The sequence below is a fragment of the Chionomys nivalis genome, chromosome 18 (genome assembly GCF_950005125.1).
Source record: "Chionomys nivalis chromosome 18, mChiNiv1.1, whole genome shotgun sequence".
In the NCBI taxonomy this organism is placed as follows: Eukaryota; Metazoa; Chordata; class Mammalia; order Rodentia; family Cricetidae; genus Chionomys; species Chionomys nivalis.
In genome coordinates this window covers 44,895,374-44,922,700 of record NC_080103.1, presented here as the reverse complement: position 1 = coordinate 44,922,700, position 27,327 = coordinate 44,895,374, and the positions used below count along the sequence as shown (strand labels likewise).

Below are 27,327 nucleotides of genomic sequence, written 5' to 3'. Positions count from 1 at the left end.
TTCCTTTTCATTGGAAATGATAAGACCCATTCCAACGTCTCTGTGAAAGATCAGAAAGATTATGTCCTTCATTTTCACTTTTAAAAAGAAAACATTGTATAAATTGTTTTATGGATGTGAAGTTATTGTAGCTTGATGTTGTGGTGATATTCCTGGGCGGTTAGAGTATTATTCTTAGACTAAAGGGACGTTGACTTAATTATGTTGATACTGACTCAATTTTCAAAAATTTCAGAACAGAATATACTTTATCATTAGATATGCTTTCTCCAGAAAAAAAAAAGACGTTTCACCAAGAAACATTTTCAGAAATTAATGAAGTACCCATAATAATGTATGGTTGTTACTTATACAGATTATTTAAAATGACTATTACCAGCACTAAGTAGTATTATAATATTTATTATTATATTACTGTTATATGTGTATTTACATGGAGATGCGAAGTAGTGGTACAGATTCCGTTTCAACAGTTTCTCTACAGTTAAACATCACTGTCTCCGTGACTGTGTCGTGTGCTTGAGATACAAGATGAGCTGGGGCATTGAGGTGAATTGTGAAGCGGAGCTATGCACTGGGCATCTTTTTACTATACAGCGGGTCACAAAAGTGTGTCAACTGTGTTACAATTTTCTGTGAGACAATGGGTCTAAGCGAAGTTTCTCAATCTTCATCTTAAATAGCTACTCCGTCCCCAGCATTTCATCACGAACTCGGCAAGACACACAGACAGAGCGTGGACGGATCTGAGGAACCTGAAAGGGCGGGGGACACAAAGGAGGAAGAACCAAGCACCGAGGCAAGACCCAGCCTGCCAGAGGTCGATGGTGTAAGCTCTGAGAACCAGTATGATGATTTGTATGTGTTCATCCCTGGAATTGACTCCGACAGCAACTCCCAAGAGCCTGTTCCGTACTGCAGACCGCCTCTGCCCCCACCCCGACAGGGGACTGCTGCCTCGCAACTGGAAAGACCTCATTTTACCTCACAAGGTAAGTTCGTAGGCAGCGATGCAAAGAAGCAATTTGTTCCAAGGCTTCTGCACAACAGATGGTACAACGTGGACTCTGTGGAGACACGATCCGATTCCAAAACCACGGAGGTGACGCCCGGATCCAGCTGAAGCTAAGGGAAGAAAAGTAGAGATAATCTTACCCCTTCTCTCAATCCCTTCTCCCCCCAAAATAAAATGCCCTTGCAACGCTTCGGGAATGTGAATATGGTAACTAATGATACTAAAATAAGCATAATAGTTCGGAAAGAAGCTGTCGTGATGCACGTAAAAGGAATGTGGTACGTTCTGTGGAAGAGTTCAGTGTTCTAGCCAGAAGGAAGGCTGTTAGGGGTATTTTAGATATGAGCATAGGCGCTTCACTTACCTGGTGGCTGGGTTTCCTGGCCGCTAGATCTCCTAGGATTTATCCTTTGAGATCTCCATAGCCTAAAAACTCTCAACTCCAAGGTCATTCAACACCATCATCCATTTCATTAACCTCTCAAGTTATATACTGTTTTCACAAAGAAAATTTCATAAGACTAAAATACCACTGTTTTTATTATATTCTATAAATAACCTTCTAGGATCTGAGCACTAAAATATGTTATGAAATGTATGAGCACTGCTTGAAAGCGTGGAGAGATGGTTCGGCAGTTAAAGAGCACTGGCTGTCCTTGAAGAGGACCCAGGTTCAATTCCCAGAACCTACATGATGGCTCACAACTGTCTGTAACTCTATTTCAAGGGTTCTGTCCCCCTCTTCTGGCCTCTTTGGGCACTACATACACTTAGTACACATGCAAACATACAAATTCTCATACACATGAAATAAAAATATAAGTGAATTTTGAAACCATAAAATTTAGCATTACTGCCCTCCAAGAGCCTGTCTCTGGGAAGGCTCGTGTTTATTAGTATAAGCTGTGCTCAGGTTCTACACTACATTAGAAAAGCAAACCTGGGAGATATTTCTCTGGCTTTTCCAACCTGCATTCTTTGCTCACCTTTTCTGGGAGGTGGAGTTAGCACATAAAAATCTGTGGCAGAAGAAAACAGGCTAGCAGTAGACTGGCCACAAAATTCTACTGCATTTTTTCATATTTGAAAAATTTAAATAATAAAAATGAAAATACTATCTTGGGTCATCATAATCTTATAAGTCTTCATATACAATATTTCAACTAAGAAACCTAATGCCACTATTTCATAAGTTTACCAGATACCTATAGCCAAAATTATAATCTTGGCTAACATATCTCCTGAAAAGTACCACATGTAAGAGGCAAAGACCTCCTTCCAAAAAGCCACATTGCTTTAACTTAAAAAAATCACATTTGTTTTCTTTAATATTTTTATATTTTGTATATAAACAATGCAAAGTAAAGGGTTTCATAATAATATACACATTATATATAATTATTTTCATCATATTCATTCCCCATACATTCTTGTCTCCTTCTCACTGGTCCCCATCCTCTTGTGAATTGATCTCCTTTTACTTTCATATTTTTTTAATTCATCTCTTCACCCATTGCAATGAAAAGTGAGTAGAAAAGAAAATGGCATTGTTAAGATATTTTTTATAAATTTTCAGGTTTTAATTTTATTTTTTATATCTATTGACCTTTTACTTTATGTGTATGAATGGTTGGCCTAAACAAATGTATTTGTGCTATGGCATGCCTGTTGGAACCCATGGGACAAGTGTTAAAGGTGGCTGTAAGCCAGTATATGGGTTCTGGTACTCAAACCCAGGTCCTCTGCAAGAGCAACAAGTACTCTTAGCCACTGAGCCAATTTGTAAGAAAATAGGAATCAAATTCAACGAGTGAGACTTGCAGACATATTCATTGCATAAAGTCCTAATTTACATCACTAGGAAGCATCTTCTCACCTCCCCAACAGTCACAAGATGGCATTATCATTGTGACCCTTCTGCCACTCAGACACAAGACCTAGAATTAGACTATGCTGCATCCTTCCAGGCTTCTTCTCTTTTCTATACACATGTGCCCCATTATTTCACCAGTTGGAGTGATGCACTCACAGGAGTAAATGAATCAGTTGTTCTTAAGCACAAGCTGGGGTGAGAAAACTCAGACCCCACTCCTGATGCTTTAGAGGATAAGAAATAAAATGTATGATTTCTAGTGTGAGTCCAACTTTAGAGAGAGTTGGAAAGAGAGGTGGGTGGGGAACAGCTCAGGAAATGGGTTCACAAAAGTGAGAGAGTTGGCACATTTTACTGAAAATGAAGTTCTGAGAAAGGCTTTCCCACACACTTAATCGGGTTTCACCCAGAGGCTGTCAGGGAAACAGAAGTCATGAAGTCGAAATCTCAAAGCCATGTTATTCATGCAGAAAGAGGAGATTTTCAATGATTTCAAAGCTGGTGCCAGACATATAGGAAATGAACAGTTCTTGGGTTAAATGAATCAGAAGAATATAGTTTGAGATGCTTTGGAAGAATATCAGAGTCACCCCTCCCAGAACTACCAAAAGCAATTACTGAATATTTTTATAAAAAATACTCTTTCATGTAGTTCTATCAGCTGTATTTCCCCTGAGTGTCTAAGTTTCTCCACTAAAATCCCAACTGCATTCATTAATTATTATCAGATGCAAACTATCCAACAAAAGCAAATTGGCAATGAAAAAGTAAACAGTAATATCCACAGTCAAAGAGACCTTCTCATCAGCCTAGTCGGGAGCCACAGGTTATTTTAAACTTATTAATCAGAGCGTTTCATATGCTTGTCTACTTAACAACTGCCATGAAGATGTCTTAGCACATTCTTACAAAGCAGAGAAATATTTTTCTGGCTACAGATCCCTAAAAGATTCTGTATCTGTGACTGAATTCTAATCACACAACTAATGCTGAAGGCAGTGATTGCCCACACTGTTACCCCAAGGCCTCCAGTTTGGTGTCATGTTTAAGTGAGGTTCGTATTCACCTGGGATAACCACAACTTGCACCTTTAAAAAAGTCAGTTTACCACAGCAGAGAAACACTTGCCAGGACAGAAAGTGGAAGTATGTAAGACTGGTCCCTCATGTTATTTTCTGAGAACTCAAATTTTTGATGAAATATTCAGTACAAGCAACGGAAAGGGAAGATGTCTTAGTGGGAAAGAACATGTCCTAGTTTTATGCTTAAAAACACCCCTTTTGGAGCTTGAAATATAGATTTTCAATATTCTGATATTCAATTTTCTAATATCAAATATGTACCTAAAATTTGAGAAATCATGATTTTTTGAAAACATATATTAAAGTCTTTGCTTTGCAGAACTAGCAACTCCAAGATGTGTAAGTGGATCAAGTGACTGACTTTTCTTTTCAAATTTTGATAGTAATAATAGGCATTTTACCAGAGACAGGCCTTTTTTCATGTTGTTTCAATGACATTTGAGTAAATTGATTCAAGAAACAGGAAATAAAAAAGCAAGACTATTCCATAAAATATAAGACCCAACCCCAAATGTTTCCTAAGCAGGAAAAATGGTGGAAAACCAAATGGAAAGAAGTCAGAACTGGTATGACCTCAGCACAAGACAAGAGATGAGAGAGGAGCTCAGCAGAGAAGAAAAGAAAGAAGATGAAGCACAGAACGAAGAGGAGGAGGAAAACCCATATACGTTTGCGGAGACCGATGACAATGAGTATGATCTAATACTGGCCAGCAAGAGTGTAAAGAAAAGAACTGGAAACCGGTCTTTCATTGTAAACAGGCCTCCTGCTCCCACCCCGCGGCCCACTCACATCCCTTTCAAAGAAGAAACAACGCCTTACATAGCTCAAGGTAATGGTTTGATTTCTCAAGATTTTTTTTCAACTTTCAAATTTTGTGTGCATGGATGTTTTACCTGTATGCATGTCTATGTACAGTGTGCACACCTGGTACCCAGAGGCCAGAAAAGGGCATTGGATGTCCTGGAAATAGGATTACAGAGAATTATAAGCAACTGTGTGGGTGCTGGTACTTGATCCTAGGTTCTTTGAAAGAGCCACCAGTAATTTTAACCATGTTCCCAGCCTATATTTCTTGAATGTTCTCTATTCCATGGCTTATGGGAAAAATTTGGGTTGAGGGATGAGAAAGTGGGGGAATTAATGCTTTAAAATCCTAAAGGCTATAAGCATCTTTTCAAGTCACAGATGAGTTACACTGGCCCAATTTTTATTATGGCATTTTATTAATTCTGAGAATTTCATATGTGTATACAAAATTGTATTTACCCCCACTGCTTCCAGATCCACCTTCCCCCTCCCAACTTTCAAACTATTTTGACTGATGAGATGTTGTACAGGTCTTGCTCATGGATGTAGCAGTCTTGTCCTGCCCAGAAGATCCCGTTTTTCCCCAGTTTTCTTGCTCTTACAATCTTTCTCTTTCTTCTCCACAATGGCCCCTGCACCTTGGAGATACAGAGGTGACATACCTGTCCCTTTTGTGGCTGAGCACTCCACAATCAGTTAGTCTCTGCCTGTTGACCAGTTGTGAGTTTCTGTATTAGCTATGTAATTCATTACACATAGAAGCGCCTCTGGTTAGGAATGAGAGCTAATCTGTGAATTGAGATCATATAATCTCATTGAGATCATAGAGGGCAGCTTGATATTATGTCCATTTAGCAAAATAATAATAAAAGTAGGTTCACACATAAGGCCTGTAATATCCCTAGTCATGGGTTTCTGGGCAGATTTAAAGTTAAAAGGTAAACATTTCCTCCTTCTTACCTAGTTCTACAAAAGTCAATTAGAGTGAGAAAGAGAGAGTAGGAAATGCGGGTCATCTGTTCAGAACGAGCAGTTGGTGGCTGAAGGTATAGCTTATTATGCAAGCATGAGAGCCTGAGTTCAAATCCCCAGGAAAAAGTCAGGCATTGGTATACATACCCAGAACCCCAAGATTAGGAGGTTTTTACCACATCATTCCTAGTCCTCCCACTCAAGCAGATCTACTAACTGAAATGTCCATCATTTTCCAGAAGGTCATCCATCCCACTATCCATCAGGAGAACATCAATTTGCACCATTCTTGATAGCTGCCAGACAGAGTGGCAGAAGGCTGTTGGCACACCTATAGTGTAACATAGCCAACGAGTAAATTGTAAGATACAGAACTGAAGAAAGCAGAGTAAAGAATCCAAGTATATCATTTCAGAGAATAAACAGAGAAAAACCAGAGGGATGGAAGAAGCCGTGTTGCCACTGCAGAAGTACCTTTGTGAAGATCTGACAAAGAATGACTTTGATATACTAATTCTAATGATTCAGCTGCCACCTGGGATATCAATAGAGGGGTAACAGAACAACGGGACCTCACAGGCTGCTGGTCCTGCTTCCTAGCTTCATCACTGGGACAGTGCACTGGAACTCTCTTAGCATCAGCTCCCTTATCTGAAGTTACACTGGCAATGTGAACCACAGAGGACTGCCGCATAAGAGCTCACAGGGATTCCCTCCTATTGATATCCCGGGTGGCAGCCAAAGCCAAGGTACCTCAACGGATCACGGATTCTCCTTTGTGTCAGATGCTGTACTTTCTTATCTATTTTCCTTGACTTCTGACTATAACAGAACCAAAGAAATATATAGAACCCTTCTCTGCATTATAATTAGTATATCAAAGCCATTTCTTGTCAGATACTTGGATTCTTTACTGTTTTAAAACAAATCAAGGAAAGAAAATGGTAGTCAGTACGGCATAGACAGACTGGTAATAGAATTGCATCTTAAATTGTGCACAGATGTGAACTCCTATTAGGGAAAGGTTTTAGCATCAGTGAATCATTTTTCATTCTCCCCTCATAGAATTAATAGACAGGATCAAGTCCATGTGGCTGATTTGGGGCAGAATACAATTCCCCTTTCAATTTGCAATTGCTCCTAGGGTATCCTTGGCATTTTGCAGTGACACAAAGTTGCATTTATGACCTTCTTGAGGGCATCTCAGCTACCAAGACCCTACAATGTCAAGTACAACTCAGCTGTTCTCCTAAAATTTCCACTTGCAGTTCACTTGTTCCTGAACCTGATTACATACGATGAATTGGGGGTAGGGAGAGTACTTGGTGAAAACGCTTGGAAAAATTAATTCCCACTGTTGTACATGTGACAGAGTAGAAGACCTTCTGCCTTCCTTGGTAAAGAAATAAATTCAAGTGGGTTAAAGTAGCTCTTATGGCCAGAGCCTTGCAGCCCATTCTCTGCCTAGGTGACCTCATCCAAAGCATTTAGTTTCAGGACACCATATGCATGTCACAGGTGCTCTTAGAACAGAGTGACATAGTCATCCTTCTATTTATAAGGCTAGGGTCCTTGTCTTTCTGGGTGAAGTTCTTTTCTTTCTGTGAAAGAGTGCTGGTCTAGCTCTACAAAGGAGCCATCATTATGACTGAGTATGTGCTGTTCATTGAACAGAAACAATGCTGCTGTATAGCCTGTTTTTAATGAATTGTTCCCCTTGTCCTGAGAGCAGAACACCACTGTCTCCTGGCTCGTTCACAGAGACACTGAGTGAAACCAGGGAGGACTTTCCAGGCCATCTCTTAGCATAGGGATATAAAGAAAAAAAAAAAAACATATTACCCTCATCTTCCAAGGGTTCAATTCCTTGGTCATATAAAGGGGGCTAAAATCACATTGGTGTGAACTGACATTACAGATTTGCATTTGTGAGCAAAATGAAAGAAAGCATCCTCAAGCCATTGGGTTTTTTCCTATTGTTCCACAACTTTGTGTTTTTGTCTTTAAGATGTGGCTAAACTCTGTTGAACGTGTCTGTGGTAAGAAGGTTAATTGATCTGTGATAGTAATTCTTAATGACTCCCAGATGTAACTTAGCACTGTCTAGAGAGATTTTGATTTTCATAAGTAGTATAGTGCTAGAGGTTCCGAGGAGGTAGAGCTCAGAGGTACCTGATGGCCATCCCATAATTTAACAATCAGCCTTCTACAACTACAGTCTAAAGCCTTTGCAGTAGAGAATGTCAATAGTTCCAAGGTTGGCAAACTCAGATCCACATGCTTGCCATTTTTAGCCAAAGGAAACATGAAATCTTTAGGTAATGGTCATTTAACAGCTGCCCACAAAGACAGCCCTCTTCACGCATGCACACATGTGCACGCGCACGCACACACACATACACACACTATAACTGAGTCACGTGATTAGAGAAGAGTGAGACACTCTAAGGAGCTGTCACATATGAAGAATACCCTGTGAAAGAAATTTATCAGTAATTCATGACCTCCCTGAAGAGAGACAGGACTGAACTCGATGTCACCATGCACTCAGTGCTGTGTAACTTGGTGAAAGTTGCACAACCTCAAATTCATCTTTTTAAATTTGTCTTTGTAACTTACTCATACTACGTGCCTTTCTGGGTTTCCGTGACAGTGAAAACTGCACATGCTCTGTGGCTGATTCGGAGCAGTACACAAAGAACAGCTCAGATGATAGCTGAAGTTATTCTCCGGACACAAGGCAAAGCCACCTCTCTTTCCCTATCAGTGCCTGCCGTCTGCTTCTTCCCTCACCTAGTTTCATACGCGTATATATTAGATTGCATGCTTTCCAATGATATTCATCCGCTGCCAATGTTGAAAACAACTAGAACAAACGGACACAGCCCTGACTTTGGAAGTTTCCGATACCCATAGGGTGAGTTCTATTAGTATATGTAATATCGAATGGTTGTTCAAAGTTTGCATAACCAAATGGAATATAAAGTTAGACTCTAGAAGCCCGGATCCTATGAACCTTTGAAATACAATGAAACAAAACCATGACTACACTGGTCTCTAACATGAAAGCATTTCCTGATACAGACGGATGAAGAACAGATAATTTCATTGGGATAATCACAGAAGATGAACCAATAGGTAAACTTCTAATAGTTTTAAAGGCTACCAGTAGCTTCCATACCACCTAAGCCATTTTTCTTTGAAATGAAAGAAAAATTAATTAGGTTATCACTCAATTAATATTTACTCATAACATTTTCCAACTGCATAGAAATGACCAGAAACAAGTCAACATGCTGCTGGGTAAGCAGCATGTTCCATATGTGTTGATTCCCTGGTAACCAGAAGAGGAATGCCTACCCAGGGATGCATGAAGCCTTAGCAAATAAACTCATTGTCATGGCCTCAAGCTGTTGGTTCCACAAAACATCCCATTTCTTCCAAAATCTACCAGTTTTCTAAATAGGAAACATTTCTGAGTAGAAACATTCTTGTTCGTATAAACTAAAATAAATGTGCAAATAGAAAGTTTGTTTTCTATCCCCTCCCCAATTAAGTTGCTTAAAGGTGGAGGAAAATTTGATTGTGAGATTTTTCTGTGCAGAAAGAGGATTTTCACACTAATCTACCAAATTTTTGTTACAAACAGAAAAGAAAATGGATGGGTTTGTTTTTTTTCCCTGAAGGAGCTAAGCATCTACAAATACCACCCTTGCGTTTCAGTCTCTCCACCATTTATCTTCAGGTCGTTCTTTGCTTTCTACTATCCTCTCTCTGCCAATCTCAAAAGGAAAATGTACCACCACTCACGACCATGTGTACATTTTCCCCGAACACCCGAGCATCGTTTCCGTCTGCATGCTCCTGCCAGGTGAAATAGCCATGGTCATGTTCCTGTTCTGATGGGCTGGCCTGTGCTGATTAAGCATCCCAGATAATGAGATGGAACTAACATCAGCACGACTAAATGACTCGAGCTGTCAGAGTGTTTGCACTCTCTTGTAGAGGCTCTGTTTCTTTTCTAATCTTCAGATGAGTCTCTGGACCACCCATGGTGTTGGAGCAGCTTTTCTCGCCCTCAGTTGACACCCTCAGAAAAGGGTGGACTGTTGGTTCTTTTTTATTTTCCCTCTTCTGCCTTTTCGTGAGTAGCCATCACGTAGCACACAGTGGAGAAACAGAAGGGGAAATAGGGCTGCAGGGACTGAGTTTGAAACCCTGCCTTCCTGGCTGCTTAGCTCTCTCCTCTCATCAGCGTGTACTAACAGCATGTTTGACCTCTGTCTGAATGAGCACAGGGAAAAGTACGAAGGTTTGGGAACTCTGATATACCTGTGCACCCCCAGGACCTTGTTTATACAGCTCTGGGCTGTGTGGTTGGCAATCTAAGGACAGATTGTCTAGGAGCTCATCCCCTGCCCTGCAAGGTCAGGACGCAGTGCAGATTGTGTAAGGCTTCTACCCCCAATGCTCTGCAATGGGCACAGAGCATCATGGATTTATGACTTGTACTTACTTCTTCGTGAATGACATCAGTTTAGCCATTTAGACAATAACGCTGAGGGAACTTCTTCCAGTTTTCCAGAAAGGGGCACTCTGGATGAGTTTTACATCTCAGGAGCCTCTACATGAGGCTGACACAAGGACTGTTCCTGCTGAACAGCCTGGAAAGACAAATGTGCAAGAGAACTGGTTCCATTTCACCCTCTCCTCCTCTGCTACTTCTGCTTTGATTAACATTTTTGAATATTTAATACTATGCTAATCTTTCCATTCAATGTCATTTATATTCTGCAGAAACCTTTACAGAAGTCATTTTTACCAATATTCAAAATAAATGATGGTATCATTTGGGACATTTGTATTATTTAGGATTATTTTAAACCTCAAAAACTTGTTTATGTTTTTGTTTTTTCCTCTATTGACTTTTTTGTTTAAAAGTAATGACAAGGTAAATACTGCATTGGTCTTCTGTCTTTTCACATTCTAATTGTAGGTAGAAAAAGAAAAATAAGATTTCACTGTACAAAGGTTAGTCAGATTGGCATGTCATAATTGCATTGGTAGCATTCTTTGGACATGGGCCAGGTACAATGTAGTTGAGACAGTGTTATCCAAGAATTCAAGCACAGAGGGTCAGAATTTGTGTGTGTGTATAACCAGTAATAATATATATTTTTATATATAATATATATTTTATTAATATATGTAATATATTAAATACATTTTTATTACTGGTCTATAGTTTAACTCTCTGGTTTTTCTCTTAGTCTAAGCCTTCTGATCACAGATAATAGGTCTTTCCTTGTGGCTATTCTGTATATGAAAAATTCCTCTGAACTTTAAAAGCAATGAGGAGACTCTTCGCTAAGTCTGAATTTTCATAAGGATGTAATGGCATCAGTAAGTGGGGGAGGGGGAAGCATGGGAGCAGCAGCAGGTGAGTTAAGGAACTCTAAGGCAGATAAGATATTAAGGGGACATTAGTCCTGTAACCTACTGCCTCCCCCCACCTACAGCTCCGTTATCTGCACATCCTCACTCCACCACCCATCCCAGTGGTCCAGCCTCAGCTCCAGGCTCACCCTGATGCAAACCTAGAGAAATCACACTAATGCAGAGTGACTGCAGGACAGCATTAACTCCGTGTGACATGGGCCAAATGTGCTGCCTGCAGGAGGCATTCCCATAACATATGCAGGGTCAATGTGATTGGGATCAAATTCATACCAAGAGAGCTGAAAGAGAAGTCTGCTTTCAGATGCTCCACAGCTCCAAACTTCAGTCAGATCCATGAAACCCATAGGCACTGTGCTGCTTAGTTGGAGAGATTCTTGCTGCATTTGCCATTGGTTTCAAGTCATTTCCCATATTAATACTGGCTACCGTTTTTTTCAGCTGCAGACACTCTCTGATACATCTTAACAGTATTAGCGAAAACACGGGCTGCCTGTTATTTAATCGAAACTGAAGAACTAGCTGATGCATACATCAAGTATGGCTTGGGGAAAAATATCTAATATCCTCAAGTATGTAGTCACCTGCCATATATGCCTCATAGTACTTCATTTAGGAAAAAATGCCACAAACCCTGAACATACAAAGAAAACTGATTCTCAACCCAAGATGTTACTTTATATGTATAATTTTTCTTAAATGCATCATATTGGAAAGTATATTCTCTTTTCCAGAGGACATGGAAAGGAATAATCTTTTAACTTTATCTAGAAATGTGTTTAATAAATGTTAATTTGATTTGGGACATTTGTTTTAAAAATATGTGTTCTTAAACCAGGCAGTGGTGGTGCACTGCCTTTAATCCCAGCACTCAGGAGGCAGAGGCAAGCGGATCTCTGGGAGTTCGAGGCCAGCCGAGTCTACAAGAGCTAGTTCCAGGACAGCTAGCTAGGGCTGTGATACAGAGAAACCCTGTCTCGTGTGTGTGTGTTCTTGATTATTTCCATATATGACTTTGTTAGTAGAGTGCTTTAACTAACACGTAAAGCCATGGCAGAACTCCATGACAATCACTGAGGTGTCTCCCCAGGTCACAGTGGGCGAGTGCTGTGCAGTTGTCTCCTTGTCCCCGTGTACCTCAGTTCCATTTTATAGGATGATCCTGCTGAGATACTAAGAAGAACAAGAAGACAGCCATGCTCCTGGAACTCCTCCCAGCCTCCCTCTCTAACTTTAAAAGGGAACAGTTACTAAGTGGGAGATGCAGCATCACTGTATAAGGGGGAAGCAACAAACTGAAGGCCAAGGCTTAAGGGTCTAAATCATCTCTCAGCTAACAACTCGGGGATCATTTCAAACTTCACTTAGCCCTTTTACAAGCTGCTTACTTCCTCATCTATAAACATATGAGGCTGGACTAAATCTCCCAGGCCTCTTCGAGTTCCCAAACCCCATAATTCAGAGTGCCCATAAAAAAATAAATGTAACTCCGGATGCTCATTTTCCAAAAGTGGAGCAGTAAAGGATCTGGTCTATTTCATTAGCAAATACCAGAAAGTACCCAGAACTTTGTGGGTGCTTAATAAATATAAAACGCTGATTTTACCTTTCATCTGCAAAATAGGGTGAGTAATGCTGACTTAATTCCCAGAATTTCATGTGAGAAATAATAAATGAGAACAAAGCACTTTTCAGATAATGAAGTAATTCAAACAAGCTGCTTTAATAGGTCTGAGGTCTGGGTGGATGGCACAAGAGTAAAGCGTCTGTTTTATTATTACATCTGTGGAGCACAACAGGGTTTGCTCCACTTTAAGAAGAAACAATAATTGGCCTTGCTTATCACCCACATGCCAGTTTGGGTAGTTTCTATGCAAATGGATTCTTCATGTGAATTTAGCATTGATCGCTTGTAACCAAATCAAGATTTTATCTCCACCTGATGTCAAAAGGGACTTGGCCGGAGTGAACCAGTGTAGGAAAGCATTCCATCACTATCAGAGGACTCTGTCTGAAGAAAAAGCTACCCAAAATTACTGATTAACTGTGAAGATGAGATTACAATTTTAATAATCCTTATACTCAGAAATGAATACAATTCAGATATTGTTACTAAGGAAAATGATACATTGCATTCTGCTTTCATGGTGTATTTCATATTCCTAAAGCCTTTGCCTAATAAATTTTATGTATTTATTTTTAGTGTTCCAACAAAAGGCAGCCAGAAGACAATCTGATGATGATAAGTTCTACAGTCTCCCCAAGAAGCCAGGTATTGTTGTTAAATTCAATCTATTTAATAATCTAAATAAGATTTGAAGGAATCTTGGGAATATGTATAAAGCCTCATAGGTCAAATATAAACAACTGAGTTTGATTGATTTTGCTTTGAAGTTTGTATCTTATTGCAAGACAGCTCTGCCATAATGAAATCAATGCAATGTAATCAATTTAATTAGCAAAAGCAGAAAATATCCCTCATCGTATTGCCTGTGGTGCTGCTATCAGTGCACCAGGAAGGAGAAGTAGGACAAATTCCATACTATGCATCAGAACCCCTCCTTTTATGGATATGTAAAGTGGTGCCTCTAGTAGAATAGCTCAGGTATTTTTACCCAAGTAGAATTGGGTGAATGGGCTATGAATGCCAAGCAAAAGTCAAATCATTTCCCCAATATAGTCTTGTCTTGAGCATTTGATTCAACACATTGTGAACAATAATTTATCACGCAGAGTAGAGCTACAGACTACTATAGTCACACACATGGTTTGAACAGGTGGAACATTTTTGCTTCCAGTATTCACTGGGATGTTGGTCTTTATCAAGGATAGATGCTAGCAGACTATTGATTACAATTCTTTTTCATTAATCAAGAATGAATAAATGTTCAAATAAAGAAAACCGACATAAAAGTTAGTTGACGCAGGACTTAGGTAGCTGGCTTTGGTAATCTGTGAGCATATGCAGTTGTACCTTTGACATAACTTCAGTCCCAAATTATGTCACCTTGAGACTGGTAACAGGTAATTATTAAGAAAGAGACATTGAAATAGAACGATAAAATCACTTCACAGCAGTCCCCATAGGCTGCATCTCCTTTTGTGTCATTGAAGGGGCAAGGGTCAGGATATACCAACTTTTAACACTCATTGAACAGTATTCAGCATTGAACCTCAGTGGACCTGCTCTTAGGATGCTGTGAGTGGTCCCATAACAGAGCTGCATTCTTAGATTAATGACTATCACTCATCACTTCAAGTGGCATTTCTCATGGCAGCTAAGTTGTACTTAGATTGTTCTAACTATTAGGATGCATGGTGCTTGAATACAATACATGAGGAAGGTGAACCTCTACTCTTCTATGAACTAGTTAGACATACTGCTTGTAAATTTATATGCAAAATACCACTCTCTTTAAAGGGCAATTCTCCATTTATTAAGCATGAGTTTGATAATTTAGCCATGCCGTGGTTTAGATGTACAGTGTTCCCCACAAGTTCCTGGGCTTCAACGCTTGTCTCCAGCTGCTATGTGGAGGCAACAGAGAGTGGGGCGTGGCTAGTGAAAAGAGATAGTATGGGTAGGCTTTGAGGTTCATAACCAGCCCAACTTTTGGCACGAACTCTCTCTACCTCTTGGTATTCTAAGATGTGGCGAACTATACTGCAAAGCCCTGTAATCACAAACTCATCTGCCTCAGCACCCATCCATGCTTTTCCCACCATGGGGAAACTATGAGCAAACAATAAGCCTGTTCTCCCTCCACTTACTTCTGTTGGGCATTTTCAACAAGAAAAATAATTAATAAACTTGGTAGTGAAAGTCGTGTGCCTCTAATAAACCTGATCATATACTTCATAAGACTTTGGAACTAGGAAAAATGTGGAGGAGTTTAGGACTGCAAGCCAGAGAAGCCCTGGAGTGCTATCCAGGGAGATTAATGAGACTTCCTGGTGGGAGTACAGAGACCATAAAGTTGATAGAAATACAGACAGAAAAGGCCAGGCTGGTGAGGTTTTAAGCAGAGGCAAATGATTAAACTAGAGGATATTCGATTCATGAAGCATTTTGGCAAAGCAGCTAGCTACCCATGTCCTGAAAATGTAGGTGAGCCTGAATTCAAAAGTAATGAACTAAGTTGGTTGGTGGAAGAAATTTCAAGGCAAACATCATGTAGGTTGTTGCATATTTACTCAGTGTCTTTAGCTGGGTTTACAGTAACAGAACAGAAAGGCTTGGGGAAATGACAAGCACGGTTGAAGAGGAGATGTACACTTTGTACTGGAACAATAGAAGTGATCCCTTGGTGGCAAGACCCTATGCAACAAAGGCTTCCAAGTATAAGACTGAAACCCAGTTTTTTAAAGCATTAATTTTAACAGAGAGCTCCTGAACAGGGGGTTGAGATCCTGAATAGGATCTCATACCTTTAAATGTGTTCCCTTGAAAATATCTTCCTGTTCCCTTGAAAATATCTTCCTAAGGAAATTCAGTCACACATGCACTTAGCAACCACAGCCATGATCTAAGTGGGTCAGCATTCATCTTGACCTAACAGCAAAATTCAGCATTATCTGCCTAGAGCTGATGGTGTGACAGGCAGTAGAAAGCAACAGTTGGAGTTATACAAGTCTGTACTAAGGTTCCAGAATGGCCCTGAGGTCACACACTGTGGAACAGAGTTCGAGTACCTCCATAATAGAACCCTCAAGAAAGCTATGTGTGGCTACACAAAGCTATGTGTGAAATTTAAGTTGAAATGCAGACCCAAGGGTGCTGGAGGAACAACGAGTGTGGAATATCTTCCAAAAGGGCCTGCAGCCACTAAAAGGACCCAGGTCACATAAGAGCCCAAGTGTGCTGAAAGCAGCATGGGTAGGTGTAGGTCTCAGCAACTCCATGTGAAGCTGTGAGGTTTGCCCTACTGGGTTTCAGTATTGCTTTGCTCATGACTTCCCTTCCGTCCTCCCTCTCTTCCCTTTTGGAATCAAGTACCATTGTCTGTTGGAGGTATCCAACTTGCTCTTTGACATTTACAAAGGCTCACATCTGTGAGTTTGCCTTGAGTCTCAGAAGAGACTTTGTAATTGTGAACGGTAGCCATACTGATGCAGCTTTTGAAGTTGGATTGATTGCAATTTGTGCTCATCAATAGCTACCAGCCAGTAGGGAATTAGGGCCAAATGTTACCGTGTGGATAGAGAATGTTTCCCCGCAGGTCCCTAATTGATTGTGCTGTTTGAGGAAACTGTAGAAACTTGAAAAGCTTGTAAAACTTGGCTGATGGAGGTAGGGGAGTTGTTATAGCCTTTGATGATTGGACACAACCCTACTTCCAGGCTAAGCTTTGTCTACTTCCCAGTTTTCTGAAATACAATAAATCATGACGTACATGTGTCCTCATGGTCTTGAACCATGCTTCAGCCACCATGCCTTTCCTCCCATGATAGACCATACCTCCTCAACCTCGAGCAGAAAATAAACCTTGTGTCTGTCACAGTCATTAAAAGGTAGCTAATGTAAGGATGGATCATGGACCTTTGAAAATCTGCTTGTTGTCCATTTGCCTTGCCTTTATGTCTCTCAGGAAATAAATGTAAAACTCCAGGAGAGGTCTTAGTACACTTAGGAGCCCAAGAGTTTTTAAAGATTTAAACAAAACTGATTACTCCCATCTGGAGTCCCACACATAACTCAAAGTTTTATAAATAATAAAGAGGAGGTGGGTGTCTCAAGCTCTTTCAGAGAAAAAAATTCCTAAGTATTTCTTATTATAAATTATTCAAATATCATCATTATAATTCAGTTCTGTTAGCATTGAAGGTGAGATCTGGAAATGTCAGGATTTCTCCTTTCACAGGAGGAAAAAGATGTTAGAGACCCGGGGAGCACCTGTTCTTAGCAGTTGGCTATCTGTCTGTTGGCCATCTGTCTGTCCCACAGAAGGCAGTTTAAGAAGAGCTGAGGGTTTCCCTTGAACCTAGAAGGACTGATTTACGTTCCATGCTATACAAAGAAACAGTTTCTACGCTGGGATAAAAGGCTAGAGAGAATGGCGGAAGGAAAGACGTTTTACGATGAACCTTATTGATAATGCAGTGGTTTATTATTTTATACACTTGGTCATATACGACTTTTGCTTCACAAAAGTCAATTTTTATTAAACTTTTTAAGGGCATTTCTGGAGTCTCAGATACTAAAAAATTGTCATATGTTATTTGATTCTTTTTTCGTTTTGATTGTTGGATCCAACTTATTTGTAGCATTTTAAATTAGTCACAGTAGGATATTCCTTTACTTTTAGACATCAAGAATTTACCAGAATAGAACAAAATATTGTGCTACTTCTAAAAGTAAAAGAACATCAGCTCTTAAGAAGTTTTCGTTATTTTTCAAAATCTTATGACTGTAACCTCTAGGAAAATCAGTTTTCAGCGTGATCAAAAAAAAAAATAATAAACATCCTGGGTACTTAAAAGGCATTTATGTTAGTAAGAATTTTCTTTAACGTAACAAAATGTCTGAGCAACCAAGCTAGGAGGCAGATTTATCCGGTCCATGGTTTCAGAGGTAGGAATGATTGGGAGAGCAGAGCAGTTCGTGTCATGGCTGCCAGGAAGCAGAGAGAATGCCCTGCTCCTTCCAGATTTCCTGTACTTTGTAAAATTGAAATCCCACCCCTAAAACAGCACCCACACCTGAGGAGCAAACGTGCAACGTGTGATCCTGTGAGGAACATTTCACATTCAAACTATCCAGCCATTCTTCTTGAAGCTGTTTGGCATTATGGAAAAGGACTGAATCTTACCGTTCTCAGAGCATCCTTCAGCCGTCCTGGGATCTCATCAGGTCATAGAAAAACGGTAGATGCTTCTCCAATGATGATGTCTGTGGAGGATAAAGGGGGTGGGTTGTGAAATGTTCATGAGTTAAGATTTTCTAGGGGACCCAGAAGGCTCCCTAAGAAAGGGTTAAATAATGTATTTCTTCTACTGTGTACTGGACGGGAAAAGAACACAGAAGAGCCCACTATTTCCCCCACAGAAAGCGAAAGCATTCCAGAATCTCTAAGTTGAAGATTGCCAAGGGGTTGCCAGGAAGTTACATTATTGCTGAGCCAAGAAAGTTTCCTGAGGAACAGAAAAAAAAATTAATTGGCACCATTTCTGTGGGAACTCAAAGGAATTCCTGAACTCAGATTTTACATCTTGAGAAAATATGAAGGGAAAGCACTAAGGACTGGGGAGTCACAGGTAAAAGTTTTCTTCAAAATGCAGTTCTAAAGTCAATTTTCCCAATTTGGTTTTGAAATTAAAAAAAAATGCCAAAGAATGATGCCACAGATAGAAAGTGCTTCTGGTCCACTCCGTTTCCTCCCTGAGCCCCAGGAGCAGCCAAAGGTGTGTTCATCATGGCCACAAACCAGAGGACTAGGTCTTGTTGGCATATTTGGAGCCTGCAGAGGTTCTGAAGTCAGAGTTATGCTAACCACACTCACCAAGGACCGATTCGCTTGTGAAATTCTCACTACAGGAGCGTTTCTGCGTCCCTTGGGTGTAAGCCAAACAACAAACATTCCTATTAAATAAGCTTGTAGGTATCAGGCAAATGGACTATGATCGAAAGGCTACTACTTCAAGGACAGTGACACAAAATTAAATATATTCTCAGCTCGCAGATTGTCTATGTTTCCTAGACTTATTTCTGCTGCACTTTTCTTTCCATGCCAAGACCAACTCCATTTTCTCTCTCCACTATTGTTTCACTGGACGTTAGAAACACAGCAACCAATGAGCTGAAGCATTAACAAAGAGCCTCCCTGATCATGAGCCTCTCCCATAATCTATGTGCCTCAGTTAATTACTGGACCACATGAAGGATGTCCTGATGCTGTACGTCAGGATAAACCATAATTTACAGGGGCATGTTGGTAAGCGTATGCCCATCCTAATCAAATGTTTAGGGCAGAACCCTCCCCACACACATTTAGAGGAGCATGAGAACTTCCAATTTTTGATTGCCTAAACCTTATTCATATCTGCTATATAAATATAAAATTACATATATATTTGCCACTTACAACTTTCACATTGTAATTCTTTCCATGTAGATTTTTTTTATGTTTAATATACATTTCTTTAAAGTCATAATTCATTCTGAAAGAGTCTTCATGATAATAAGAATTATTTCAGTGTATTTAATAATCAATCACTAAGACATTGCTTAGTGACTTTGTGCTTGCCTTCTATGGGCTTATTGCTTTGGAACCCCTGGCATGATCTCAGCCAAACTACAGCATCTTTGCAGGCCTGACTTTTGGTGGGGTTTGAATGCCCATGGAAAAGATTCAGTCAGGGCACATATTTTTATGTGTTCTCAGAGTACACAATGCTGGGCAGTTTGATTAATGTTAAATAATAAAATTATCTTTAAGCAGGAGACCCAGGGAAGCATGGAAGGGATTACTCTTATGTGGGGAAAAGAGACTGCTGAGCCCTGAGGTGTTTCCGTCAGGCTGTTCTTGCCTGGATATATTAAATAGAAAAGTGGAAAAGGTGTCAACATGTGGTCATTTGTACTCCATAAAAGAATAATGGCTTCAGCTGCCTTTTCCAGTATAACTTATATTTTCATTTGTCATATTGCTCACAAAAGGGCATTTTTCATTGTTATAGTTACACCTGAAAAATTTTTGTTCAGTTTCTGAGTTCTTGCCTAAAATGAACTGTGCTAGCTGTGTGTATTGCAAAACCTGAGGAATACAGAATCCCTAATAATAAGACAGAAACTAAAAATTGTTTGGAAGAATCTAGGGCTAGTACCAAATTTTGGAAGATGATTGATTAAAAAAATCAATGTCAACAATATACCACTGAAGTCTGTGAAGCAAGGCAGTCATTTTCCCAGGAAAGAGGGAGGGAGCTGTTCAATCCCCCCTCGGCCTGGAACCCCAGAGATCACTCTGACGTTAAAATACTATTCTCCTCTTCAGCTTTTGTGTCTGCGTGTGCATGAAGCACCCTCTAGTAGACGACAGACAGCGAGAGGCATGAGAGAGAGGTTTATCTGTGAGTTGGTTGTTTGTGCACAGGCAGGAATTTATTCCCAGTAAATCATGCCCCTTTCTATGTGGAAAAGCTGTGCACCTAAGGACCTTATTTGTGTGTTGCCTCTATCAAAATCCTCTCCAGTCTTAGGTCTGATAATAAAATATGATCTGAACACAAGAAACAAATCCAAAGGTCAGTTAAACACACTAAGTGTCTTGGTGAGCAATGAGTTTGCCAGACATGTTTTATATACCTGCAATCCTGACAAATGGATGAGAAGAGCAGGTGGAGGAGTCCAAGGTCAACCTGAACAGCATCATCACGGTCTTGCCTGTGCTACCATGTCTCACCAAACAATATCAGGAGGGAGAGATAAGAACCCCAAACTTTGGCTATGGCCTAACAAACGTGCTTGTGGTACACGCATGGACCTGAGTTTGGATGCCTGGCATGGTGTAAAAAGCTGGGTAGAGAAGCTTATCTGTGATGGCAATGCTAGGGGCACAGAGACAGGCAGATCGCTGGAGCCTGCTGACCAGGCAGTCTAATCCAAAATGGAAAATTGTGGATTAGACTCAGTGAGAGACACTGCTTCAAAAATTAAGGTGGAGAAGCAATTGAAGAGATCTGACCTTGACTTCTTACCTCCATGAATATGTGTACCCGTAGGTGCGCGCACGCACGCGCACACACACACACACACACACACACCAGAAGGAATAAAGGAAGAGGGAGGAGGAAAGATGGAAGAGAGACAGTTGGAAAAGGGGAACAGGAAATGGAACAGAAGAGGAAAAGAATAGGTAAAAATGGACCAGAATGGTTTCTACAGTGTGGGGTGCCTGCAGTGCATACCCTTCAAGGACCAGGATAGTATGTGCTCCATTGGGAAAGCCTATTTTCTTACTATACAATCAATATAATATCATTACAGAAAACTGTATATCGAAAGAAAATACTCTCTTCCCAATAATCATTTTTGAACAGTATGAATTTTTCCTGTGATACTTGCTTCTGTGTGTATGTTTTATCATTTATGTCCTTGTCACTATAGCATAAGCCCTTGCATGGGACTGTCCTCATTTTTAGTATGTTCTTTGCAATGACATGATATTTATCAAATATATGTTACATATTCAATATTGGTCTTGTTATCTAACAGCAAGGCCTAATTAAGCCCTTTCTTTTTCCAAGTTTTAGTAAGAAGCATTCTAGTCAGTCACTCCCTACCAGGAATTCAGTGCAACACTTTCTGACCTGTTCTACAGATTCAAAAAGATTGAGTATAATAGGTTACTTGTTGTTTTTGTGGACATTATTCAAGTCAAATGAAAAAAAAATACTAAAAAGAAAAAGGGAACCAAACCATTCGTTTGTCTAAGGCTTTTACAGTAAGTGACCAACAATGGTTTCAAACATGCAGCTAGCAGGATGACAAAAGCTTTTTGATGAAAGTGATGTAAAGATCATACTAAGTCTTCTAAAAGTAAACAGAAACAGAAAAATTGGATGGAAGAAACACCTGCCCTTACAACCTGCATTAAAATACTAAGCTTGATGCCATAAAAGAGCCTATCAGCATTGCCAAGGTTTGTGGGTCCTACGTTTAGACTAATGAGCCTGCCTTGAACGAGTAGGTAGTAAAATTTCCAGATCATTTTTTTTTTGGAGCTTGTCATACTTATTATAATTGATCAAGCCAGGTGCTTTATTATATTTTATATGAGAGGGAAAAGCAGGTTTGTTGAAAATTAGTTTGTCCACAAGCTTTTTTTTGTCTCACTTTTAGGACTTGAAATTGGAGACTTTTTTTTTTGATCTTTTTGTTTTATTTATGGGATTGCAAAGGACCAAAACATATTTCTTTCTGCACTGAGGTCATCTTATTTACAATTTAAAAGTTAAGAATTTGAAATGAGATAGGGCCAGTGAAGTGAATATTGTTAAAAGGATCCAGTTCTTTATTAAATTGTATGTGGAGGGGTGAGGAGGGTCACAGTATGTGTGTGGTTACAGAACAACATGATAAAGTGATTATTCTCCCCTTTAAGTTGGAGGCTATGTACCACCATCCTTAAAAGGAAATACATTAGAAGACGCTTTTGCTGTCACAATGTCGTGCCACAAGCCTGAGATCTCAGTACTTTGGAGACTGAGGCAGGAGGATCTCAAGTATATGGTCGTCTTGGGTTACAAAGTGACAACTTCTCTCAAAAAGAGTGAAACAAAAATTTTATGCTAGTTCATTCTTCAACTCTGAATATATGGTTAAGAGCAAGAAAATCCAACGAGTTCTTCTGTAGAATGACTTTGTTTCAGTGTTTCAAACATTAATTTCCTATTAAAACACCCTCTTTTTGTATTGTAGACAAAGCTCGGATGGAAGGTCCAACCTTCTCCAGTACAAAGGGTTATCTGACCACTGGGCAGGAAGAACTGATCCTTGGGCAGGAGGAACTCATACTCCTGCAGGAGAAAGTCAAGAATGGGAAAATGTCTGTGGATGAAGCTCTAGAGAAATTTAAACGTTGGCAGTTGGGAAAGAGTGGTCTGGAAATCATGCAACAGGTAATATGATCTTCCGGAACATTTCTTCCCCTATGGATCCCCCTAGATTCTTTAAATGTTTAGTCTTCACAAGACATATAGACAACCAGTCTTCTGTTTTTAACTAGAGACTAAAAAGATGTTTGCAACAATCAACTAAATGCTTGAAGATAAATTCATTTATGTGAACTCAGTCTTGGAACCCGTACATCAAAACTGCTTATAGTCCCTGCCCTGCGTGCAAAGAACATTTGTTTTATATTCTTGCTGAAATGAAGACGAAGCAGTCTCACAGTAACAGCTGCTCAGCATGCTATAACATATAGTATAGCCCAGGCTTAAAGGGACAAGAAATAGCTGACAACACATCAAGCATTTAGTCCTAAGTGTGATTAATTTTAACTTCTTTTTCCTTATAAAATATGTCACCTATGCCGCCTTGTCTGTACTCAGTAAGAAGTATCTGCTCTATCGTCTACTTATCTCATAGGCTCACACTCCCAAAATATTTTAGGGTTCTCTCCTTTCTGCGGCAGGAAGCCTTTTTGCCTCAGAACACAGTTTTTATGTAGCTGCTTGATTAAACACATATAATAAGCCAAGTTTGGACAAAACAAACACAGGGAGCTAATATAGCTGAATATTCTACCTCTACCAAAGAGATCATTTTTTATTTTAAAAGACAATGTAGCTTTTAACAATAGAAAAATGAGTCACTCGGATGAAGTTTCAAACAATATGGTATATTGGCCAAAGCAGCGTAGGCGAGAGGACTTTCCAAACATGTCTGAGATCAGAGCTTGTCAGAAACCACCCACCTACAAGGGCAGATTCGGTTGCCAGTCAGTGGCAGAGATGGTCCAGGTTTCACAATACTAATCAAAGGCAATTGTTTTTTCCAAACAAATGCTAAAGGAAGTGGAGGGTGGAGTTCCGCACCTGTGCCTTGCCCATGAGCAGAGCGCTATGTCTCCATCCTTACCAATGCCATCACCTTCGCGGTCATTCTAGTCCGAAAATAGAGCAACATGTGTTCAGTTTAAAGCCCATGCAACTCATTCTGCTCCCAGGAACTACATACACTTACTTTATCCTTCTCAATCCCTTAAAAAATAAAGATTTCAATGCAGTTTAGTGTGCTCCAGCTTCTTAGAAATGCCTAGTCATTTCTTGAAACACTTAGTTGCTTGTTTTGTTTGTATGTTTATATCCATGACAAAGGAATTAAGACATCCATACATGTGTTCACCACTCCCTGATATTTCATATGCTTTTCTATATTCCTCTCCTGGCTACCAACATATTCATTTGTATCCTGGAAATGAATTTGCCAACAGTTATTGGGACAAGGTATACCTGGTGGAGGACTGTTCTGAGGAAAAGGGCTCATTTTCGTGTATGTAGCCAGAGTTTGAAGAGCAGGGAAGAATCACATCGCATAGATTCCCCAGCCCTGAAGATGAGGCGGTGCCAAAGCTAAAGGCTCTGCCTCTCACCTTCCTCCTTGGCGTGCCCAAGGCAGAGGAACGTCCGCAAAGCCATGGAAATAACCCCCAGGAAAGAGGCCTTCCTGAAGGGGGATGAAGCGCTCTTAGGTTGTCTTCTCAAGAAATTTATGAAGTTCTAATGTGCTTTTATTTTCTGCAGAATATTTGGAAGAACAATATTCTGAGAAGAGGACTCTAGTTTCATAGTATTTTCCCCTGGGTCCTTAATTTTTTTTATAAATAGAGTACCAGGAAAGAATACGGCACATGGAGGCTGAAAATGGGCTCAGGAGACATCTGGTCCCAGCATCCTGGTATAACTCTTCACTCAATGGAGGCACACAGCATGAGGCTAAGCGCTGCTTCCAAGCCTACTTATAGCTGTGATTAGATGAACTGCTGAGCCTCCTCGCTCTCAGTTTCCATTTCTGTGAAACAGGATGCTACCGTTTTACGTCTCTTTCATGAGGAATAAGGTTATGGATAAAGTACCAAAGATATTTTAGACTTTTTAAGTATCAACTTATTACTAAGTAGTGGTTTGGGCACCGGTTACAGTAAAACTGCTTTTATTTTGACCCTTTAATATCTGTATTATCTGTGTTCTGCACTTTTATTAAGGAAAAGCTACGCCAACTACGAGACAACATTATAGGGAAACGGCCCGAAGATGAAAACGCCTGTGGTGAGTGACAGTTGCCTGCTACTCAAAAATGAGAGTGTGATTGGGTAGAAAATGTAGAGACGCCAAATCCAGACAGATTTCTGTTCAAATCCACCCATCTTTTCCCTTCCCACTCTCTGGCTAGAGACTCAGTATCTCTGGTTCATTCTCTGCCAAGCGGGCTTATTCACACATCCACCTAAGAGTGCTCTACTGACCCATATTGACCAACCAATGCTCAACTACTTCTGTTTTATGTCTGTTTAACTTATGAATAAGATTATCTTGTTCCAGTGTATTTTCATTGTTCATTTTGTGGGCGATATACAATCATTGTCCATTATACATCCAAAGAGGTAGGTCATTCCAGTACATTCAAGCTCACGAAGCTCATAACTGTCCACATGTGAATTGCTTTACATTCTCTCTCTCCAGTTGACCTTTCCTCACAACCACAGTTTCTGGCAGTGCAGCCTTCTCTTGTTGATAGGAGTTGCCCTGGGGAAATAACTAGGGCTAAAGACCAACGCCATTAAGATGACAGATCGTCTCTAAAGATAAATGATATATATTCCAAAATTGAAAGTAAATATTTCTATATGGCCATTCTTTTTCCAAGTCTCTCCTCTCGCACAGAAAATTAAAAACAACTACTAAGAACAAGAACCTTAAAATCCCCATCTCCCCACTGTAAGTACATATTCCGTACCTTTGGGTTGTACATCATATGGAGATTCACTGTGGGAAATTTATTCTCCTTCTGTTATTGTGTTAGTATCTGTTTTCCCACAGAGAATCTTTAAGCTTTCCTATAAATGTGTTCTAAACTATAAATATACTTTTTAACATAATATCATGAGCAAGGGACTGATTTACATATAACTGAGATCTACAAACTTGGATTATTACGTGAAAAAATACCATTTTAACAACTAATAAAATTACAAATTCTAAAAATAATTTTATTAAAAATATTATATAAAATATTATCTATCATATCTAAAGAGTACATATTAAATACTAATGCTTCTTACAATGGTCATAGTAGATGTCATTCATAATCTATAAATAAGGAAATAGGATTTGAGAAACTGGGAAAAAACACACAGATAAGAATCCACTATACAATCTTTGTTTGAACTCAAAAATCAGCACCAATATTTTAACAACAAATCAGTTATCTCTTCAGTCACGGTGTAATGAACAGTAGTGGGCATGCACTCCAACTATAAGGTTCTAATAGTGATCAAAGATGAGCAAGTACTTTTGCCAAGTGGAAACTAAGCCAGTAAAGACTGTACTGTCAGTGGTAAGCAGATTCATGGGGGGAATCTAACCATTGCCCACCTGTCTGCCAAAGAAGCATTTCCTGGTTGTGGGAGGGCAAGGCAAGGTGGTCCCAGACCGAGAACATGGAGAACCTAGCTGAGGCAACTGAAACCACTGCGGTGTGCTCAGAACTAGACGAGAGTAGGCTCAGAATCACACAAGAGGAACTTAGTCTGTGGCTGAGAGATGAACTGAGTGAGTGTGTGCAAGAAGCATAAGAACTGAAAGGGTACTGGAAGCAGAAAACAGAGGCCAGAGAGAGGTTGAGTGAGCTAGGCAAAGGCCTATGGGGAAAATCTTTGCTCCTGATCTGCCAGAGTGGAACCACCCCAACACTTCTTGAAACCTGCAATGCCTGCTGTACTAAGACCCTAACTCAAAGTAACCTCTACTCATATATCTGGCAAGCTCTCAAACCGAACTATAAAATCCTAAGAGAAACATAGCTTGTACATCAGGCTTTCTGAAACACTTTGGGGCTGGGGAATACTGAAAAACAGCAATCAAACCTAGAGAAGCTCATGTCAGAAGTTGAACTGTCTACTAAAACAAGATCCTACACAGAACCCCCCAGTATCCAAGAGTTGTAATGCTCAACATTCCAGCCAAAAAGTGGTTAAAGTTACATAAAAATAAACAGGAATTGTTGTAATAGGAGCGGCAGGGCTGTGTCCCCGGCACCCAGCCACCCGCATGGCTAGCTTATGCCCCGAAATAATTACACGGAAACTGTATTCTTTTAATCACTGCCTGGCCCATTAGTTTTAGCTTCTTATTGGCTAGCTCTTACATACTGATCTAACCCATTTCTAATATTCTGTGTAGCACCACGAGCTGGCTTACCAGGAAAGATCTTAACCTGCGTCTGTGTCCAGCGGGAGAATCATGGTGACTCACTGACTCGGCTTCTTTCTCCCAACATTCTGTTCTGTTTACCCCACCCACCTAAGGGTTGGCCTATCAAATGGGCCTAGGCAGTTTCTTTATTAATTAACCAATGAAAGCAACAGATTAATACAAGACCCACCTCCATCAAGGAA

At 40.0% G+C, this 27,327-nt stretch overlaps 1 protein-coding gene across 1 annotated transcript in view; it reads left to right on the top strand.

Moving 5' to 3' along the window:
* Bank1 (B cell scaffold protein with ankyrin repeats 1) overlaps positions 1–27,327 on the top strand; it is a 211,451-nt gene that overhangs the window by 171,965 nt on the left and 12,159 nt on the right. Inside the window, exons 10-14 of the mRNA XM_057793002.1 lie at positions 684–992; positions 4,497–4,802; positions 13,413–13,481; positions 22,629–22,828; positions 24,916–24,979. Of these exons, the coding sequence (XP_057648985.1) occupies positions 684–992; positions 4,497–4,802; positions 13,413–13,481; positions 22,629–22,828; positions 24,916–24,979 (948 nt within the window). The remainder of the gene's footprint in view (positions 1–683; positions 993–4,496; positions 4,803–13,412; positions 13,482–22,628; positions 22,829–24,915; positions 24,980–27,327) is intronic.